Source organism: Cricetulus griseus, chromosome 5 (assembly GCF_003668045.3).
Source record: "Cricetulus griseus strain 17A/GY chromosome 5, alternate assembly CriGri-PICRH-1.0, whole genome shotgun sequence".
NCBI lineage: Eukaryota > Metazoa > Chordata > Mammalia > Rodentia > Cricetidae > Cricetulus > Cricetulus griseus.
Genome location: NC_048598.1, coordinates 126651928 through 126674280, shown reverse-complemented (window position 1 = coordinate 126674280; position 22353 = coordinate 126651928). Strand labels below are relative to the sequence as shown.

Here is a 22353-nt window from a genome sequence, read left to right as displayed (position 1 = left end):
GTTTGGAGATCATGGATTGAGTTCCTGGAGAAGCTTGTATGACAACCAGTGTGTTTTTATAAATAGGGTAATCTGTCCCCCACCTTTATCCTCATCTTAATTTTACTGGAATTTTTGGGGAGCTTCAGGGTGCCACCTGTTACTAGAATTTGAAAACTCTTCTTGGAGTTTTTAGTCTATATTAATAAAAGAATTTAAGAATGGCCTCAGCAGATGGGAGAGCTGGTATGTCCTTTCTCCCCCTACCTCTGTTTAGGCAGCATGGGAGAGCTGGCCCTGGAAGTGTGGATGCAGGAGAGCTGGTCCTGCCCCTGGCTGCTTTCCTTGAGAGCAGGCCCTGTACCTCTAGTGGGCAATGAGGTAGAACTGGCCCTGGTGGCTTGGCCAAGAAAGAGCCACCCTGAGGGTGTGAGAGCAGGACAGCTGGTCCTACCTTGGCCAGGGCAGTGCTGGAGAGCTGGCCCCGATGGTGTGAGGGCAGGAGAGTCAGTCCTGTCCCTAGCCAACTACTACAGACAGGAGAGCTGGCCCTGGTGGCACCAGCAGGCATAGGAGAGCAGGTTGGCTGACCAACTCAGCTACTGCCCAGGCCCAGATCCAGGGCTTTGAGTTGGCCCATCCCAACATCTACTGTATCTAAGAACTGCTGGAGCATGTGAAGGGTCCAGTCCTGCAGAACCAAAGCTGCAGGATCTCCGTGACACAGGGCAACACAGGATATCCAAGAGGAGTCCTGGTGAGGATCCAGTATTGATAGTGTAGCAGAAGCCAGAGGCCTCAAACCAGACCAGTGACTCACTGCAGTGAACATTTGCAAGTAAAGCTGTTTGGGCAAAAGGGCAGACTGGGTAATACACCATGACACACAGCAGCTTCTACAGACAGTTGTTTTTTGTTTTGTTTTAATTTATTTTTAGTCATATTCATTTTTTTGTTTTGTTTTCTTTTGGTGGGGAGGCTGCAAGGGTGGGGGGTGGATACGGAGGGACAGGGAGATGAGTGGGATTGGAGTGCATGATATGAAATTCACAAAGAGTCAATAAAAAGTTTTAAAAAGAAAGAATAACCTCAGGAAAAAAACCTGAGGACAGTTTTATTCAGAGTTTAAAAGAAATATTCCCGGGCAGGCAAAGCTGTAAATCTTAGCAGCTGTCCAGAGGAGGAACTTGGAGGGAGAAAGAGAGAAAGCCATGCTTTTTGAGTTAGGCATTCAGGTAAAACAGTGGGGTTCTGAGTCACGGCAGAAGGCAGGGTGGTGGGCTTCATCAGAAGAGTGTGAAGTCCCAAATGGTCTAGGAAAGCATGTCTAAGCTTTACAAGTGTCCAAAAGAAGGAAAAATTTAAACAAGGAGATGTGTTGAGCAGGTGGCGGTGGCGCATGCCTCTAATCCCAGCACTCAGCAGGCAGAGGCGGGTGAATCTCTGAGTTTGAGGCCAGCCTGGTTTCCAGAGTGAGTTCCAGGACAGCCAGGACTATATAGAGAAACCCTGTCTCAGAAAGAGAGAGAGAGAGAGAGAGAGAGAGAGAGAGAGAGGGAGAGGGAGGAGGGAGGGAGGGAGGAGGGAGGGGAGGGAGGGAGGGAGGGAGGGAGGGAGGGAGGTGCATTTTGGAGTAATTTGAACCTAAACAGAGCCCTCTGGCATAGTTCCATAGAGTGAGGATTTTGGTAAGGGAAAGTACATTATCTCCTTAAAGAGATACTTACTCCTTCCATATTTTTAACATGGCTTAAGGTGAATCAGCGGTCCTGAGGGATGGTCCCCACCAAGTGATTGACAGGTCCAGCTGTGTTAACTCTTATGTCTTGGGTTAGTTTTGAATGTTAGGTCTTAACCCGAGGCCAGAGGTAGATTCTATTCTTTTGACCAGGAGGAAATAGCTCTCCTTTAATGGCCCTCCATAGAGCCCTGATCAAGACTACATGACAGTCTCACCTCTGAGTAGGTAACCTTACAATCATTTAGGAATAGGCTGAAACTGGGGAGTAAGTAACCCATTTCCACCACAAAAGTCTAGAGAGCCAATTATGTTCACCAGGAAGGATTACTGTCCTGACTTGTTCCCACCCTCACATATAGCCTGGTCTGGCTAAATTGTTTGTCAACTATTATAAGCTAGTTATCTGGGAAGAGGAACCCCACCCAGTTGAGAAAATGCTTCCATTCAGATTGCCTGCAGGTAAGTCTATAGGGCATTTTCTTTTTCTTTCTTTTATTTATTTATTTTTCTTTTTTTGTGTGTGTGTATTTGTTTTTTTTTTTGAGACAGGGCATCTCTGTGTAGCTCTGGCTGTCCTGGCTGTCCTGGAACTCAGAGATCCACTTGCCTCTGTCTCCCAAGTGCTGGGATTAAGCATTTTCTTGAGTAATGATTGATGTGGGCAGGCCCAGCCACCCCACTTTGGAATAGGTTGTGATGGGTGGATTGGTCCATTCCTGGGCAGGTGGTCCTGCATTCTATAATAAGGCTGAGAAAGCCATGGGAAGCAAGCCAGTAAGCAGTTCTTGCCTCAACGTTCCTGCCCTGACTTCCTCAGTGACAGAGGGTTGTAAGAACCGCCCCCACACCCACCCCGGAAAGCTCAGGCCTCCAGGGTCTTAGCCCAGGACCTCGGTTACCCCAATCACCAGGCAGATTCCAAAGCTTGATGCAAACTGCATGAGGCTTTATTGTTGTTTAACGAGCTAACCCTATGCAAGCTTGGGTCTTTCATCTACCCGCCATGGCAGATGGCTACAAAAGACAGTTTGAACTGGCTGCATAGAGATCTTGTAGGGCAGCATAAGGGGAGTGTCTAGGGGTACCCACAGACTCAGGATTGGTGTGCCTCCAGGCTTGGAGGGCTTGCCCTGTGTTGATTGGCCAACTGGTTGTTATGGCCCATAGGCCCTCCCAGGGTGGTTGCTATGCTCTGCACGTCATTGCTGTGCACTTGTCCGTAAAGCATACCCAGAGCCATAAAGCATAGCGCCACCAGCTAACTTCTGATTGGTTCCTTGCCACAAGGAATCAAGGGAGCTGGTCCCTTCATTCCCCCATTTTTTTTCTTTTTTTGAAATTCCAATCATGGAATTGCTGTCTCTCTAGCGCCCCCCCCCCAATCAGGGAGTGAGAGATATTGACATTCCCATGTAAGGGAGTTCCTTCTGACTTAGCATATTAACCAGGGAAAATGGGCGGCATATTCTTTCCCATGATACTTCCTGCTGACTTTGGGACGAAGTTAGGGACCCCAGAAGGTTGAAATGCTAGTCAAAAGCAAAAACAGGAATTTAGGCAATGGGGAATCCATCAGGGGCTGTTGGCAGACTCTGTTGCAGAGACAGGGGGTGTCCATATCAGCTGGACTGGTTCACATTCACTACAAGTCCAGGGCTCACAGTCTGCTTAGAACAGCCTGTAGTCAGCAACTGATACTCAGATGTGTCTGCCAGAAGCAGAAACCTGTTTAGGGCATGTTTAAACTAGGAATAGAAGTTAAAACTTACTTACTGAATCCCACAGTGTAGAAAAAGCAGATTTCTGGATATCTGTTCAAACAGCAGGAACATATTTATAATTTTGAGTCCTAGCAAAAATACAGATTTGGGCTAGAAACATGTACATTTTTCTTCTGTCCAGAGAGCCAGGTATGGATTGGACAGAGATGCCTTTAGCCTGATCCCGGAGGCCTGATGAAAAGCCCTTTAAGTTATACTTAGATGACAACCAAAATAAACTTAAAAACCTTGAACTTGTGACTGAACAGTAGGTAGTCATTACTTTTTTTTTTTAAAGATTTTATTTATTTATTATGCATACAGTATTCTGCTTCCATGTATATCTGCACACCAGAAGAGGGCACCAGATCTCATAACAGATGATTGTGAGCCACCATGTGGTTGCTGGGAATTGAACTCAGGACCTCTGGAAGAGCAGGCAGTGCTCTTAACCTCTGAGCCATCTCTCCAGCCCTGATAGTCATTACTTTATCAGCTAACATGCTGACTATAGTCTTGTGGATCTGACTGTCTGATGCTGTCAAGCTGACAACCATTAATATTTCAGAGATCTGAGAAGGGTATATTTTATCTGAATCTACTAAAAAGTGACAGAAGCCAGTTAGAAGCCAGTCCATATACAGTTAGCCATACCCAAGTTTCTCCATTAGCGCTGGAGGCAGATGTCTCAAAGAACAGCAATCTTCGCCAGGCCTATAAGGTGAGAGGTTTTTTCCTCTCTGTGGAAGAGGGACATGGAAAAGACTGACCTTATTTTGTCTAGGCAAAGGGGTGCAATCAATTTTCCAGTGTCCAGCAGCTTTGTCCACAGTCTTGGCCAGGTCCTTGCAGGTGGCAGGTATCACATCTGAGCATCTCGCTCACTGGTCCAGGTGTAGGAAATGGGGTGCCTCATAATCTTCTTTGGAGACTTTGGGCCACTGTCAGGATCTGGCAGTCTATCTGATATTATAAACTTTAAAGATAACAATTTAAATACCATATTCTGGAGGTCTCTGAAGCATTAGAGGTCTGTCTGTCTATCTTAGTTACTTGCCTTAAGCACACATTAAACATACAGGTGGCTAGGTAAGGTCTTATGTCTGTAATTAATTTTCAGCCTGACTGGTTTTAACTTAGTAAAATATTTGAAACTTAGCACAGCTGAATTTAAAACTGCATAGAGTTAACCTTATAGTCCTTAAACAGTAGCTACATGTACACATTTTAGCTGCTTGCTTAACTTAACTTCTTTCTGAGACAGGGTTTTTCTGTGGCTTTGGAGCCTGTCCTGGAATTCGTTCTGTCGACCAGGCTGGCCTTGAACTCATAAAGATGCACCTGTCTCTGCCTCCCCAGTGCTGGGATTAAAGGCGTGTGCCACCAACGCCCTAAATTTAACTTCTGAAAAACGTAAACTTTAACATCTTATTATAGACTAGCAGCTTTTATAAAACAAGAACTTTACATTGTCAGGCTTTGCTTAAAAATGATTCTAAATTGAAGCTCTTTAAGTACAAATATTAATAAAAACATTTAAAAAAACATAAACATTTAAAAAAACTGGTTTTAAAAACAAATTTAAATTCCCTTAATGTCTTTCTGTAATATATAGAAGCATTAACAATTTAAATCTTAACTGAAAAACTTGTTTTTAAGATGGTACCTCTAATTTCCATGTGGTCATCTTTGGTCAAGATGGTGGTTCAAGTATCTTTTTTCAACTTCAGCAAAATGGCTACCAGTCATTTTGTGCCATGTGGCTGGCTACAAAATGGCGGTAACCTGCACCATTTATTTTAGCTATATGCTTGTAACAGAACTTAGGTTATGCCAGGAAACAGAACATTTTAAAACAAGCATACATAAATTACTTGAGAAATAAGCAGGACTTTTTAAACGGAATTAACCTAATATGGTTAAAATTTTAATCTATTACCAATTTTTAAAATTTACTATTTGTAGACATGAGAAACCATAATAAACAGTTTACATTTTTTTCTCTGACTTTTAACAACCTTTTCTCTGACCTTCTACGACTTGCTTTAATCCTTTATAACTTTCTATATACCTTTAGTTTATTCCTCTGATTTTCTTAGACATTCTTAGATAAATTTCTTTTTCCCTTTCTCTCTTTATTACTTTAGTCTCCTACATTCTCATTTCTCAGTCAACATAAAAATTCTTATCAAAGTCCTTTTTGAGCAGCAGCCTTAGGGATCTCCACCGCAGCACATTCTAACCCGTGGTGCATGGCAGAACTCCTGTCCTGTGCCATGTGCTCAGGGCAGTAAGAAAAGACCCCTGATCCACGCATGCCATGTGCGTGGGTAGTAGGGACAAAAAGAGATGTTTAACACAGACTAGGGTCCTATTCAGAATTTCAGATGGCTAGCCCCATGGAGATCAATTTGGTCTGAAAACAAGTCTCCCCTACAGATTTCGGAAGGCTGCCGCCCGAACCTCTGCCCTAAACAATTCTTGTAGGCCTACTTACAGATGTCGCTAGTGACCCTAATATAGGAACTTTACATTTACAAAATTAACAGAAATAGTAAAACTGACACACCACTGAAAAGCAGGCAGGGAGGGTATGGGCTGCAACACATTAGATAACATAGTTAGCAAACTTGCTGCTCAACTGCCCAGTCACCCAGCCCATTCCAATCCTCCAGGCTTTACAGAAACCGTATAGAAACAAAGACTGGGAAAGAAAGTTACCTACTGTGATGCCACATGACTCAACGAAAGGGGGTGTTGTGGTGGATCCTGAATTGAAAACCAACGATGAAAACACAGAGACAGAATAGACAGGAAAGAACAGACACCAACCCAATCCGTCTGCACCGCTTATAAGGCAACGGCACCGGGAAGATGGGCGGCTACAATCGTCACTAACTGAGGAGGGTCCAAGCATCCTTGGCCCCATCCGTACCTCCTGGGTGTCCTCAGGTCAGCAGTCTGTGATCCTCTGGGCACATCTGCCGATCACAGTTGAGGTGGAATCCGGGGATGGGGGTGGTTAGTACGGAGACAGACACAAACAGCAAAAACAGAAGGACAGACAAAATGGACAGGACAAACCATGCAGTAGACCAAATTACAGACACAGACATGGCACCAAACCAAAATTACAAACAACCCTTGGACTTTTGTCCAGGGTGGAACCAAGGGTCCCAGGAACACGTCTGCTTCTGGGGCACGTCTGCTTTCCCTATGGTCCAAATCAAACGACCCTCAGACTTTCATCCAGGGCAGAACTCAGGGTCTCAGAACACGTCTGTCTCCCCCTGAGGTCCAAATTACCAAATACAAGGCCTGCACAGGCACAGATCAAATCCAAGTCATGGCACCAAACCAACAAAACAAACATGGGCATAACATTGAACATATAATTTGCGAGCTTGAGTCATCTTACCTCCAAGATCGAATCCACTCAGGTGAGGGATGGTTGCAAATCCCGGACGAGCCCCCAAATGTAAGACCCCCCCCCCAGAAAGCTCAGGCCTCTGGGGTCTTAACCCAGGACTGTGGTCACCCCAATCACCAGGCAGATTTGAAAGCTTGATGCAAACTGCATGAGGCTTTATTGTTGTTTAATGAGCTAACCCCATGTAAGCTCGGGTCTTTCATCTACCCACCATGGCGGCTGGCTACAAAAGACAGTTTGAACTGGCTGCATAGAGATCTTGTAGGGCAGCATAAGGGGAGTGTCTAGGGGTACCCACAGACTCAGGATTGGTGTGCCTCCAGGCTTGGAGGGCTTTCCCTGTGTTGATTGGCCAACTGGTTGTTATGGCCCATAGGCCCTCCCAGGGTGGTTGCTATGCTCTGCACGTCATTGCTGTGCACTTGTCCGTAAAGCATACCCAGAGCCATAAAGCATAGCGCCACCAGCTAACTTCTGATTGGTTCCTTACCATGAGGCAGGCATCTGACCTCTTAGTGACCAAGGCAAGGTCCTGGCAAGAACGTGTTACTGTCATGGTTGCCGAAATGCGGAGCAGGTCCCTTCAGGGTGATCTTAGAGTCTTAAGATGAAATAAACCCTTTCCTCCCCAGGCTGCTTTTGGTCTTGGTGTTTTATCGCAGCAGTAGACACTGGAACTAAGACAAGCCTCGCTCCAGGCAAGGTGCTCATTTAGGAGATAAGAAAACCAGAGTCCCCATTCTGGCATTCCTGGCTAGAAAACCAAGGACATTCCTGAAATTCTTGTTTTTGGAGTCCTTGACCCTATACTACCTCTCCAGTTTCTACCTCCTGTTTGTCAGTAAGCATGCTATGCTACAAAGCCTCTCAGTCTCGATGCAGCACACGACCATGCTGAAAAACCTAAGGCATTAGACATTTGTGGCAATAGGAAGAAAGTTGATAGCATCTCATCTATGTATTTTCTCTCTTCCATGTCCTGCTGCCTTATCAGGCCAAAGTAGAAGAGAGGATCCAGGAAGTCTTCAGTAATTACAAGTTTAACCACCTAGTACCAAGGTAAGCTGTGAGTAGGGGCTGGGGCTCCAGAGGGAACCTTTTATCTTTCCTCCTTGCCTTCACTTAACTAACCACAGAGCATTTCTCCAGCCAGCTGGACTAAATCTCTACGATACTGGGATTGGAACTCAAGCAGTTGGAACTGCTTGATTGGAACTCAACCCACCTGATGTGGGTTCTGGGAACCAAGCTCAGGTCCTCTAGAAGAGAAGAACAGGCGTTCTTAACAATGGAGCCAGCTCTCAAGCCCCTGGAATAATTCTTTTTTGATACTCTTCAAATTAAATGTGAAGACACCAGGTGATCCATGGTAGTTGAGATGCACTACCATGCATCTTCAGACAGTTAAGGAGGCCACAGAGGTAGAATTTCATTCTGTCATTTGCCTTGAACCTTTTTGAACTCAGAGCCTCATATGTACATCACACACCCCCAGCCTAGATACAACCCTTCAGTGTTCAGATGGGCAGCTTTTAAATTCTGCTTCGTCCTTGGGCTGAGGGCATAAAAGCCTTGTGAGGCTGGTTCATCAGGAAACAGGATTGACCGCTACAAAGCCTGTCTGCACTCTCAGGCGAGCAGCACCTGTTGCAGGACCTACAAACCAAGATGGAGACTTGGTCAGACTCAGCTAGAAGAGTCTTTTCTTAGCCTGCCGGGCTACATCTATGCATTACCCAAAGCTGAGACCTCAATCAGCAGAACTATTCCTTTTGCCACAGCGGGAGTTCAGCAAATGACATTTATGTCAACAGCTCAGGGGAAGGAACACTAAGAAAATCTATGCCACTTTCACTGCCTCCACAAAAACCTGCCCCAACTTCTCTTCCCCAGAGGTCGTTGGATTTGTTGATGGTGAAGGCTGTGAGTGTTTGGGAGGGCTTTGCTGTTAGCCATTGTGCCCACAGATGACTCACCAGAGCTCTGAGTCACTATCTCCTGCCTGGGGCTCTGTGTTCCCACTCAAGGGACCTGTGACATCTGACACTCCTTCTCATTCCCTATCCAATTAGATTCTTTGGACTCTGTCACTCTAATGAGATGAGGACAGCTGTGGGGTCTGGAAGGGTTTGAGGAGTGGTGAGGAAGAACAGTAAAAGATACCCCATCCCCAGTTCATAGAACTTAGGTCAGGTGTGGGTGAAAAACAAGTGTTCTTGGGCTTGGAACTGTCTAGAAACAGAATATATCAGGTTTCTGTGTGTTTGTTTCAGGAATCATAGCTTCCAGTTTTTATCTTTTTTATTTCTCTTTTTTCTGTTTTCAAAATTTTTTCTTTTGCATTTCTGTGTTTCAATTTTTGTCAATGAAGGTAAGTGTTTCCCTCTTTTTTTTTTTTTTTTTTTTTTTTTTTTTGGATTTTTCGAGACAGGGTTTCTCTGTGGCTTTGGAGGCTGTCCTGGAACTAGCTCTTGTAGACCAGGATGGTCTGGAACTCACAGAAGTTCACCTGTCTCTGCCTCCAGAGTGCTGGGATTAAAGGTGTGTGCCACCACTGCCCGGCTTGGCTTTTATCGAGACAGGGTTTCTTTGTGCAGCTCTGGCTGTCCTGAAACTGTCTCTGTAGACCAGGCTGGCTTTGGACTTAGAGATCCATCTGTGTCTGCCTGGCCAGTACTGGGGCTAAAAGCATGTGACACCACCACACAGATGAAAATGAGTGTCTTTTAAACATATTTTACTTACTGGTATCTTATGAGTATTTTGCCTGCATGTAAGCATATACATCATGTATATGTCTGGTGCCTGAAGAGGTCAGAAGAGGGTGTCAGATCCCTTGGAACTGGAATTATGATGGATGTAAGACACCATATCCTTATAGGTGCTGGGAAGATGACCCAGGTCCTCTGCAAGAGCAACCAGTGCTTTTAACTACTGAGCCTTCTCTTTAGCCCACAAAACGAGTCTTTATTATTTTGACTTTGATTTTGGTTTTGGATTTCTGCAACAGGATTTCCCTGTGTAGCCTTTGCTATCCTTGAAGCTACTCTGTAGATCAGGCTGGCCTCAAACTCACAGAGATCCTGTGTGCTCTCTGCCTCCCAAGTGCTGGGATTAAAGGCGTGCGCTACCATTGTTGGCCAGAATGATTGTCTAGAAGATAATTAGCATGTTAACTGATGTAGAGGTATTATACATTTTGGCTGAATAGCTGAGTATATAAATCAGAATATCAATGTAAAGCTGAAGCTAAATTCTACAGCTTCTGGGGTATAAGGATCAATCTGGGACATTGTACAGTGAGTGTGTAGAGTATTTGCCAGAATGCACCAGGAATTTTGGGTATTCTTCAATACCCAGAATAGCCGACACCAAGGAATAAATCTGAAAATGTATCAATATTTTAAATTATCATTACAATTTTAACCTTTTAGTAGTCAAAATTTAAGTCTTGGCTAGGAGGAGGTATAGTGAAACAATAGAATGTCTAGTAGGTATGTGGCCCAGGGCTGGACCACAAAACAAAACAACCCCAAATTAACATCAAACCAAAGAAACAAAATCACATTTAAGAGTCTGACACCATGATTCAGGAACGGCCCTCATGGCTCATCACCATGCCTACCCAGATGTTGGCAGTGCACCTGGGTGACATAGCCTGCTTGTATTTCTAAGGCTGTGATGTTGATTGGATGTGACATACTGTCAGGACCACTGTCTGTGCACAGGTCCTGGAATGCCTGCGATGATGCTGAGGTAGGCGTTCGCTATTCATCCTGCTAGAGCCACAGCCAGGAAACAGATGTGGCTGAAGTTCAAGGCTGACGCTGAATGTTACTGCATTCTACAATTAATCCTCTTCCCAGAAATGACTTTTCTTTCAAGAGTGGTATATGCCTGTCATCCTTGCAGTTTAGATGGGGTTGGGGAGTAGAAGTTGGGGAGGCAGGAGAGTCAGGACTTCACAGTTTTCCAAAGTTCAAGACTAAGACTGGCCTAGATTACAGGAGACCTTGTCTCAAAAAAAAAAAATATTGTTCTTTATGACTGAAGTGTGCACTTGTACTGGAGTGAGGTGGTCAGTACCAAGAAGCCCCCTTTTCTCCTATTATCTTTTTTGGTGCTGAGGGTTGAATTTAGGATGCTTCCTGCCTAGTAGGTGCTCCACCGATGCTCTGCACCCTCAACCCTTAAAACTGAGTCATGCTCAATGGCAAGCCATCTCACTGGCCCCTTGTACTTCTAATACTTTTTGTCAGAAAATGACACCCTCCCCCAGAGATGCTCAAGACCATTCCCACAAGGTATTTATATGTGGTTTTTCCGGTCTCGCTTTTCTGTCTCCTGTCTGGGAGGCTGGAAAATCATCCAGGAGCATTTTACCTATTAAACCTGGGCTTTTTTAAAAATTTGGTTTGATTTGGTCTGGTTTGGATTGCTGCATTGACAGAGAGGCTTATCGGGGTGCAGAAGCTTTTCATCAGGTACTCTGTAGGGCTTGGAAAGTGGCCCTGAACAAGACAGGCCGTGTCCTACTTCAGCTGGGCTAGCAGTCTCTTGAGGATATGAACATAACCACCAGTTACCAGTGGGGTGCCTGAGAGTCCAGGACACATGTAACTCAGATGGGGGTTGCCCTTCAGAGAAAGTAACAGTTAAGCTGAGACCGAAGATGACCTATGGGATGAGTTGGCTAACTTAGAAGTGTCTAGAATGTTCTAGACAGTGGGGACAACATGTTCAAAGTCCCAAGGCTTCAGGAAGCAGAGCTCAATGATGTTTTGGGGTGAGGTTGGCGGGAGAGGAAGCCAAGGGGGCTCACCCCAGAAATATAACCTGTATCACTAACTAGCTGGTTCCCTGGTGTGTACTAGATGCTGTCCCCCCCCCCCCAGCCCCCGTCTCCCTCTGCTTGTTATGTGAGTGTCCTTGTCCATTGGTGTTCTGAACCCTTGCCCCATCCCTGTCCTCACACCCCAGCCTCTGATTTCTTTTCCACCTGTTTGGCTTTGAGGCTGCACTCTTGGGGGTGGGAGGAGCTTTGGCTTTTAACTTCCTACACAGAGAATGAAAGGAGATTGCTGAGGGTGTGAGTCAGCTTGGGCTGTGGTAACCAAGTGAAGACTGGGTGTTCTGAAACCCGGGAATTTATTATCTCACAGTTCAAGAGGTTGGAACAAGGTCAAGATGCTAGCAGGCCTGGTTTCTCCTAAGACCCGTCACCAGGATTTGCAGTTGGCTGCCTGGCTATGTCCTCACATGGCCTTTCGTTTGTGCTCAGATTCCCTAGTGTCTTCCCTCCACCCACAGCCCCTTCTGGGCAGGACCAGGATCAACCCAGGGCCTTTGTGCTTGCTGGGCAAGCACTCCACACTGGCTACACCCCTAGCATTCTTTCTCTTAATAAAAGCACCTGTGATATTGGATAGTGCTCCACCCTTAGGATCTCATTCAACCTTAAATTCTTCTTTAAAGGTTTTAATTTAAGTACAGTCACACCACAGGTTAAGATTTCAACATTAATTGGTGGGGAGGGGCACAATTTAGCTTCTAACAACAGCCTTTAAGTGTAGTTTCTGACTGACCAAAATAAACTGGACACTTCAACTTAGCAATATGTTTATATGCTTATAATTAAATGGATGAGAATGAACGAGGAAGTTGGCTTGGGGAAATGGTCACTGGAAATAATCTCTCCCTACATCCCCTAACTTCCCCCACCCCAAGCATATGTGGCTGAAGTTTATCTTCAGACAGACCCAGCTGGAAAACCTCAACTCCCTTCTCAGCAGGACTCCTGTGGCCTGGCTGTGGGGAGGCTCAAGGTTAGAGGAGAGCTTCTTAGGAGGGGCTTATCTTTGAGCTGTCTCACATTCTTTCTCTAGGGACCAACCTGAGGTAGATGAGGAGGTAAAGGAGATTTCCCTCCATTGGCTAGCTGTTCCTGCCAAGTAGGGGTTCAGGCAGTTCACTAACCACTTCCAACAAGCCAACCTGTTGGAGCTTTACCCTCAGAGCTCTGATTTCTTAGTGACCCAAAAGCCCCTTGTCACATAAAAAGATTGTTCAAAAGATAAGGAGAAGACTTCCCAGGGTTTCAGTACTTGAAAGACATTTCTTTTACGTTTTTTTATGGTGTGTGTGTGTGTGTGTGTGTGTGTGTGTACATATGTATTTGCGTGCATGTGTGCATGCAAGGGGCATGAGCATAGTGTGGGTGCTTGGAGGTCAGAGGACAGTTTGCAGGAGACAGTTTTGTTCTCCCACTATGTGGGGTCCAGGGATTGAATTCAGGTCATCAGGCCATGGTGGCAAGTGCACTTAGCTGGCTCGGTGGGCTGCATTTCTGTATATTTGAAGGATTTGTTTAATTGTTTAACTCAATAAAAATGTCATGCATGGTGGCACACGCCTTTAATCCTGCACTCAGGAGGCAGTGGCAGGTGGATCTCTGAGTCTAGGCCAGCCTCATTTACAGAGCTAGTTCCAGGATAGCCAGGGCTACACAGAGAAACCCTGTCTCAAAAACCAAAACCAACCAACCAAACAAGCAAACAAACAAACAAAAAAACAAATTCAAAAAGCCCCCAGCCAAAGCCTGGCTTGTGGTACATGCATGTAGTCCCACAACACTTGGGAGGGAGAGGCATGAAGACCTTCATTTAAAAGCCAACCTGGACTACTTAGGTTAGACCTGTTCAGTTAGTATTCTAAATACCACACTTAATTTTCCTTGACTTGATTTCTTAGCCTCCATTAATGATCTTACTCGTTCTTGTCATAGCCCATGTTTCCATCTTATTCAGGCTGTGCCAGGACATATGAGCTATTTCAGAAATCTGCTTACCATTTCCCCTCCCTCCTGCTGAGTCTGCTCTCCCCCTCATCCCACTGCTGTCTCCTAAATAGTCCCAGCAAGGAAGCCAGGTGATAGCACACAGGCATAACATAAGCCCTCAGACTGAAGGAGAAGGATTTTGAGTTTGAGACCAACTGGGTTACCGGGTTATATTCTGTCTTTAAAAAAAAAAAAAAAAAAAAAAAAAAAAAAGATTACTAAGAATCCACCTAGAAATGTCTGCCGACTGGCTTCACTAAAATGTTTATATTTCTTGGCTTCCAATCCCTTTCATCTCATATAAATTCTCTAATGCCCTCGACACAGCAACCAGACTTTAGCTCTTGGGATCTGAGTTCCTTATTCCCAAGAAATCAGGGGCTGGCTCCCCACATAGTTTCCTCTGTCTGCTCTTCCCCACTTCAAAGTCCTAGATTTGGTTGACTTTGTACATCAACTTATGGCATCATTTCTGTATCTGGGGATGTAGACCCTTATTGGAGGGTCAGTCTCCTGTTGCCTAAACTACTTCAGTAACTACCTTTAAAATTCTTTTTACTCACTCATTATTTGTGTGTGTGTGTGTGTGTGTGTGTGTGTGTGTGTGAGACACTGTGGAATTGGTTCCCTCCTGACATCCTGACATTACACAGGATTCAGGTATCAAACTCAGGTCCTTAGGCTTGCATAGTGAGTGCTTTAATAGCCCTGGAAGTCTGGAACTCTCTGGTCTTGGACTTGCCATCTTCTTATACACACCATGTCCAGCTTTGTTTCTTTTTAGAAAAATTATTGCTTAGTGAAATACAGTTACATAAATCATTGAGTTGAAATGTATAATTCATTGGTTTTAGTGTATGCACAGAGTTGTATAACATCACCAGGGCTAAATTTTGAACTTTTTAATGCCCTTAGTCTCTATCCTCAGCTCTTTCATCTTCCTGAACCCTAGGCAACCAATTAATCTACTTTCTGTCTCTAAGGACTTTCCCTTTGTGGACATTTCATATAAATAGGATCATATAATATGCAGTATTTTGTAAGTGGCTACTTTGGCTTAGTGTGTTTTCAGGGTCATTCTTATTGTATTTCATGGCTCCTGTTTGCTCCTAGGCTTTGCTTGTTTTGTTTTAGAGACAAGTTCTCAGGATGGCCTGGAACCCACTATGTAGACTGGGCTGGCTGTGAACTAATAGCAATCCTCTTGCCTCTGCTTTCTGAGTACTGGGTTCATGGGCATGGGCTCCTATGCCCAGCTTTGTTTTCAGGATTTTTTGTTTTGTTTTGTTTTCAGACAGGGATTTACTTTGTAGCCCAGGCTGGCCTGGAACTTGCTGTGTAGACCAGGCTGATCTGGAACTCACAGAGATCCACCTACCTCTGTCTCCTGAGGTGGGATCAAAGGCATGTGCCACCACACCCGGGGTTAATGATTCTGGAGGCTAGGAGCTGTGTAGCATAGCAGCATCTGTTTGGCTTCTGTGAAGCCCTTTGCTTTGTGGTGCCTGGCAAACAGGTAGAGAGAGACACAGCCTCACATCATAACATCTGATGTTTGAAAACAACCTGCTCAGTTGAGAAAAGTGCTAACAATCCCTCAGTGACTTAATGAATAGCCCTTCTTAATGCTCAGAGACCCTACCATCTCCTGATGCCATTATGAAATTTTTTCTGGAGAAGGGTCTTGTTATGTAGGCTGGCTTTGAGCTTGTGGCTCTCCTTCCGTCCGAGTGCTAGGATTACAACAGATGGATGCCACCACCATTTTCTTTCTTTCTCTCTCTCTCTCTCTCTCTCTTTCTGTTTTAAGACAGCATTTCTATTCCTTCATTGGAAGATTTTTCTGAGGTTGAGACCACATTAGTGATCGTATTCTGAACACAGAACAGTGGGAGTTCTAGAAACAATTGTTGAATTGACTACCTAGAAGAGAATAGTTCTCTTTCCCGTTATTTCCATAGTCAGCAGCCTTGGTCTCGACACAGGCCATTTTTCAACACTAAGCAAGAAGTCTCGCCTCTCTCTTTGCCCTTGCAGGTGGCCATGGGCAGCACATTCCTCCTTAAAGCCGGTATTGCTGAGCCCAGTGCCACGGGCTTGACTGGCTGCGGAATACAAAAAGTATCCTCTGGCCAGGGCTGTGGGTCAGCACGTGGGAGGTGGAATTTTGGGGCTGGAGTAGCAGATGGACAACGAAAGGGTGGGTAGGGAACAAAGTACAGCTCTCAGACAAGTGGTCCTAGAAGAAATGACTGAAGTGACTAGGGTTGACCAAGTCAGAGAAGCATCGAGGAGTTATATTGCTTATAGCAAGGGTGGTCCCAGGAACTTTCTGGATATACTGTCAGTACCTAGCAGTGTGTGCCCAGTGCAGGGCAGTCACCTCCTTCACAAGGTGTTTTCTCTCAGAACATCTTCCACAACAGTGTGTAGGCAATCCTAGGAACTCAGATGTGTGCCTCTTTTCCCTGGTATAGTCGCCTCTGTACATACTGAAGTTACCAGGTATCCCATTTAGTGACTGTGGTGTGTGTGTGTGTGTGTGTGTGTGTGTGTGTGTGTGTGTGTGTGTGTGTGTGTGTGTGTGTGTGTTTAGTGGGAGTGTGAGCTTACAGGCTCTTTGTCTTTCCAGGCTCATTTTGCAGAGGGAGAAGCACTTCCATTATCTGAAAAGAGGTCTTCGACAACTGACAGATGCCTATGAGGTAAAAATGTTGCTGGGGAATTTTCTGTCAAGCACCGGGCATACTCCTATTTGAACACAAAAGGCTGTTGGTTTTTACCTGTTGCTGATGCATCTCTTGCATCTTGTAGCTCTGGCAGGAAACAGTCTGCTGTTTCAGAGCTGGGACTCTACTTGAAAGGGGCTAAATAAAGTCTCTCCCCTCCTTGTTGACCCTTAGAACTGGAGGGACACCCTGGGTGGGCTAGGGCTCTCCATCATTTGATCACAGCATGCATTCTGGCGACTTCCTTTACATCTACATTAAGTCAGATCCAGTGTCTGTCTTGGCTAGCGGACCAGTACTTGGATCCCAGAAGACACTAAACACAGTGAATCTTAAAGCATGATTCTAAGAGCCATGAGATTCATGGAAGAACTTCAGAGCTGTGGTAGGGGTGGAAAAGGCTATGACCAGCAGTCTGTCTCTCTTCCTCCCTTTACAAAGGGTGGCTCTGCTTTTATTTCAGAGTTCTTTTTTTTTCTTTTTTTTCTTTTTTTTTTTTTTGGTCTTTTGAGATAGGGTTTCTCTGTGTAGCTTTGGAGCCTATCCTGGCACTCTCTCCGGAGACTAGGCTGGCCTCAAACTCACAGAGATCTGCCTGCCTCTGCCTCCCGAGTGCTGGGATTAAAGGTGTGCGCCCCCAACGCCCAGCTTATTTCGGAGTTCTATATTTGATTTTTTTATGGTGGGGTTTTCTAAGTCTCATGGGCAACCTGAGTAACACAGTCTCTACCCCCATGACATTCACTTCTTTTATAACCTGGAGAAAAACTGGTCTCCTCAGACCGTGTTTGCTTTAAGTAGAACTGGTTACTGGTACCACCTGCCCTGTCCAGTTCGGGGTCCTCAGCAGCCATGTCTGACTTGAATTAGGATCAAGGTCTATCCACACATACTGCCTTCAGATGCGTTTGCCCAGTCTCCATCCCCACTCAGCCTCCTCCAGGTCCTCAGTGCTGTTTCTGCTCACAGCAGCACTTAACATGTGTACATCTTGTACACATGTTCACCTTCTTCCAGAAAGACATGGGGCAGCTTATGCTCATGTGTCTACTGCCTCCTTCTCTAATAGAGTCACACCTATACTCTACATGCTGAGCATCCCAAGACTCAGAACACAGTTTCCATTATTACCGGGCTCCCAATGTCTATAATGCTTGGCACAAGTAGATACCAAATATTTGCTGAAACTGTAAATGAATGAATTCAAGATTATGTGTTTTCTTGGGTCTGCACTAGGAAAACAGCCATGTGTAAGTTTTCTTTTCAGACTTGCTTGGACATCTATCTGTAGGGAAGGGACCTGTTGGGTTTAAGGCTTGTTTCCTATTGCCGTTTTTTGTCACAGACGGATATTTTGTTTTTCATTTACTGATTGCTGTCCAAACAAGGGTACCACCTTCCTTTTGCTAGGCTTTAGGGACTAAGACAGATGTAGTCTTGTCCACGGTATCTTGGAGTGCCTGAATAAAGGGTGTGTTTTCTCCTTGTCCTCAGTGTCTGGATGCCAGCCGCCCCTGGCTCTGCTACTGGATCCTGCACAGCTTGGAACTCCTAGATGAACCCATCCCCCAAATAGTGGCTTCAGAGTGAGTCTGGTTTTGGGGAACCTGGGGTGTCCTCTTGAATCACATTTTGGATTTGAAATTCTTTTTGTTCCTGTTTCATTTGTTGTAAATGGGGAGAAAAGGGTGTCACAAAGAAACACTTGCCCTTCCCTTGACCTCCAGCAACTTGACCTGGTGGGTGGGACCACTCTTTGAACTTCCAGAGGAGTTCTGTTTTTTTCTGTGGCCTGCCTCCCTCCCTCCCTCCCTCCCCCCCTCCCTCCCTCTCTACCTCCCTCCCTCCTCTTTCTTTTCCTCCCCACCCCCCTTTTTCTTTTCTTTTTCTTTTTAAAGATAGTGTCTCTTTGTAGCCCGGGCTGTCATAGAACTTTCTGTGTAGACCAAGCTGGCCTTGAACTCACAGTGATCCACCTACCTCTGCTTCCTGTGTATTCTTGCTCCAATCTTTGAGAAGAGTCTTCACCATCATCTCTGACAGTCCTTATGAAACGTGTGTGTTTCAGAGCTGCTATGGAAAGCATGTACCACTGTGTGAATCACAATATTCTTGCCTCCCTGAATACCTCCATGGTGGTGTAGTGCCTGGGGACAGACCAGCTCCACAGGACTAGAGGGTTACTGCCTTGGTGCACCAATGCCATGACTCACTTTTTTCATAGACCTCTGAATGATGACTAGACATGTAAACAACTTAGATATGTCTCAAGCTGCTGGAGCAGATGACATTTGTGAGGTGACAATTCATGCTCCTCACAATCATATCTTAAGGGGAAAACAAAACAAAACAAAACCGATCATGTCTCCAATCTTGGAAATACCTGAGATAGGAAAGGATGGCCAGGAATTGAACCTAAGGGGTTTATTGAGAGCATGTCTTTTTGCCTTGTGTGCCCCTGTTCCCTTGTACTCCCAAAGGGGTTTGGGACACGAGGACCCAAAGCAGGTTTGTTTTTCCACAACAGAAGATGGCAGCTGTGCCAAGACTGGTGGAGGCTTGCTAGAGCCCTCCCTAGTCCCAGAGCCCCTGCCTTGGTCACATTGTCAGGTCAGAAGAACAGAACCTACATTGTCTCATTCATCTCTTTAACAATAACCTCTCATTCTTGCCTTTCTGGGAAGGGTGTCTTGTGATGAATGTGGATGGAGAAGATAATAAAGAACCAATCCATTAACCCTTAGAATTCATATTTCTGAGGCAGAGGGAAAATGTGCATTGTTTTTATAATCCAAACATTGCAACAAGCCTGCTTGCTTCCAGCTCTGGAAGTGGAGTTGGACACAGTTTCTGCAGTAGCAGGAATTTAACTGTCAAAATAAAGGCCCATGTGTTTTTGAAATACCAGTTGGGGGTTGAGAGTTGTTTGGGAAGCCCCCCACCCAACACCCACACTGTCAGGATGTATGCTAGAATAGGAAAGATGCTCATGAGAGAAGAAAGGGGGAAGGAGGTTTCAGTGAGAGATGGATGCATGGTGACCTGAGAGAAGAGGCCACAAAGCCTGTGAAGTCCAGAGACAAGATGGGGCCCCTGCAGTGAACAGCTCAAACCGCCAGCTTTTTTTTTTTTTTTAGGTTGTATGGACTTTTTTTTTTTTTTCAGTGTGGCTTATCTGAGGAAGTCAGTGTCACAGCTGCTTTTGTGGCAATGCCAGATAGAAAAAGAGGGGCGTGTGAGATGGCTCAGCAGGCACCTGCCTCGACATATGACGACCTGAGTCTGACCTGGGACACACATGGTGGTGGGAGGAGAGAACCAGATGGGAAGAGGGGCCCCTTTAAAGGCTTTTCATAGTGAACAGCATCAGTAGTAAGAGATGCTTTAAAATTTACTTAAAGTTTAAGTGGATTATTTGCATGGTAGTACATACAATGAAATATCCAGCCATTCTTTATATTTGTGTATATTTGTGTATGAAGATGTGTATGTAAAGGGATATAATGTGAAAACAGAGGGTTAAAAAGATTCAGTTTTTATACATCAAGAGCATAGATAGATGGGAAGCCAGGTGTAGTGGCACACACCTGTAATCTCATCACTCAGAAAGGACGAGGTAGGAGGATTGCCTAGAGGCAGGCCAGAAAGACCTCTTAGAAACACAGACAGAAAAGGTCTGTGGCTCTACTGTGGAGGTGCAAAGATTGCCTAGGGTGGTGGAGGCCCCGGGTTTGATCCCTTACAGTGCCACCTACCCCCACAGCAAAAGGAAAAACAAACAAAAGATAACGATGGTTATGCACAGAAAAACAAAACAAGAACTCAGAAGGTCACATGTACATATGCTACAGTGCAGTATGGATAGTGAGACCAAAAGTGATATTTTAGCTGGGCACAGTGACAGTGACACACACACCCACCCCTTCAATCCCAGCACTGCAGAGGCAGAGGCAGGGGCAGGGGTAGAGGCAGAGGCAGAGGCAGAGAGAGAGGCAGAGAGGCAGAGAGGCAGAGGCAGGGGCAGGAGGCAGAAGGCAGGAGGCAGGAGGCAGGAGATCTCTGAGTTCCAGTCCAGCCTGGTCTACACAGTGAGGTCTGGGACAGCAAGAGTTACATAGTAAGACCTTGCCTCAAAAAACAAACAAAAAAAGTGATTAAAATTTTTCATCTCTAAGCTTATTTGGATTTTCTCTATAGTATATCTTTATTATTATTATTTTTTATCATTATTATTATTATTATTATTATTATTAAGATCTTTTTTTTATTATGTATACAACATTCTGCTTCCATGTTTATCTGCACACCAGAAGACGGCACCAGATCTCATTACAGATGGTTGTGAGCCACCATGTGGTTGCTGGGAATTGAACTCAGGACCTCTGGAAGAGCAGTCGGTGCTCTTAACCTCTGAGCCATCTCTCCAGCCCCTATTATATTATTAAAAGAATGTTTTAGCCAGGGGTGGTTTTAATACCAGCAGTCAGGGAGGCAGAGGCAGGTAAATTGCTATGAATCATGAGGCCAGTCTGGACTATATAGGGAGTTCCAGGCTAGTTAGGGCTACATAATGAGGCCCTGTTATCCCCTCCCCACCAAAATGGATATTTTGAAAATAAAGAGTCAATTTGTTCCAATTTCAAGAACCACTTTAATAATTAATGGCCAAGAGTTTGTTTCACAACTGCCTTGAAAGCATTTATTCATGGTTCTTTTGAGCATTGATTTAATAAAACTTATTTATTTATTTATTTATATTGATACAGGGTTTCTCTGTGGCTTTGGAGGCTGTCCTGGAACTAGCTCTTGTAGACCAGGCTGGTCTCAAACTCACAGAGATCCACCTGCCTCTATCTCCCGAGTGCTGGGACTAAAGGTGTGCACCACCACCGCCCGGCAATAAACCTTATTTTATTTTTTAATTATTTTCTGGTTTTAGAGACAGATCTTACTTTGTAGACAGAAACTCACTATGCAGCCCAGGCTGGCAGCACCCTGCTTCAGTCTTTGAGTGCTGGGATTTCAGGCATAAGCCACCACACCCGACTTGCTTTTTTCCATTTCCATCTGGGGCCTTGTGCATGCTGGTAAGTGTCCTGTCGTTAGGCTGTATGCCCTAGCTTGAGAGAGAGAGAGAGAGAGAGAGAGAGAGAGAGAGAGAGAGAGAGAGAGAGAGAGAATGATATACATATGTGTACACATACCCATGTACAGGTTTCATGCTTGCACTGCAAGTCTCTTATCCCCTGGGCCATCTCTCCAGCCCATATATTTTTATTTCATTGTTGTTTTTAATTGTGTGTGTGTTGTATGGTGTGCATATGAGTGTAGGTCACCGGCATAGGCATGCCTGCACCATGGTACGTGTGTGAAGGCCAGAAGACAACTTTTGATAGTTTGCACAGCAGGGTTTTGTGTTGGTTGGTTGGTTGGTTTTTTCTTGTTTCTGAGGCTCAGCACACTCCAGATTGGTTGGCACAGGAGCTTCCAGGTGATTCTGCCCCCAAGTCCCATCCCCATGTAGGAGAGCTGGGTTATGGGTTTGAATCCCCACATCTAGCTTTTCATTGTCAGTCTTGTGTGACAAGTGCTTTTACACACTGAACTTTCTCGATGCCTCCCACCCCCACTTTAAGGAACTTTTAAATGGCTTAAGACTTTTATATAAGGATGCTACATTTTTGTCTTGTGCTTAGCAGCAAAACTTCATTGATGGTCCAGATAATACTTACTATGGTCAGAGCCTAGTTGCTCACTGGGAAGGAAAATCATGATTTTTGTTGAATCCAGAGAAATCTTACTGGCTTTTGTAAAAATGTATGGATTGTTTTTTTTTCAGGCCACCTAAACTAGAATAATGCCTTTTCATCTATCTA

General features: G+C 45.0%; 1 protein-coding gene across 1 annotated transcript in view; it reads left to right on the top strand.

Annotated features, from left to right (window-relative positions):
• Fntb (farnesyltransferase, CAAX box, beta) overlaps positions 1-22353 on the top strand; it is an 80664-nt gene that overhangs the window by 12123 nt on the left and 46188 nt on the right. Inside the window, exons 2-4 of the mRNA XM_027418322.2 lie at positions 7905-7969; positions 16381-16453; positions 17972-18063. Of these exons, the coding sequence (XP_027274123.1) occupies positions 7905-7969; positions 16381-16453; positions 17972-18063 (230 nt within the window). The remainder of the gene's footprint in view (positions 1-7904; positions 7970-16380; positions 16454-17971; positions 18064-22353) is intronic.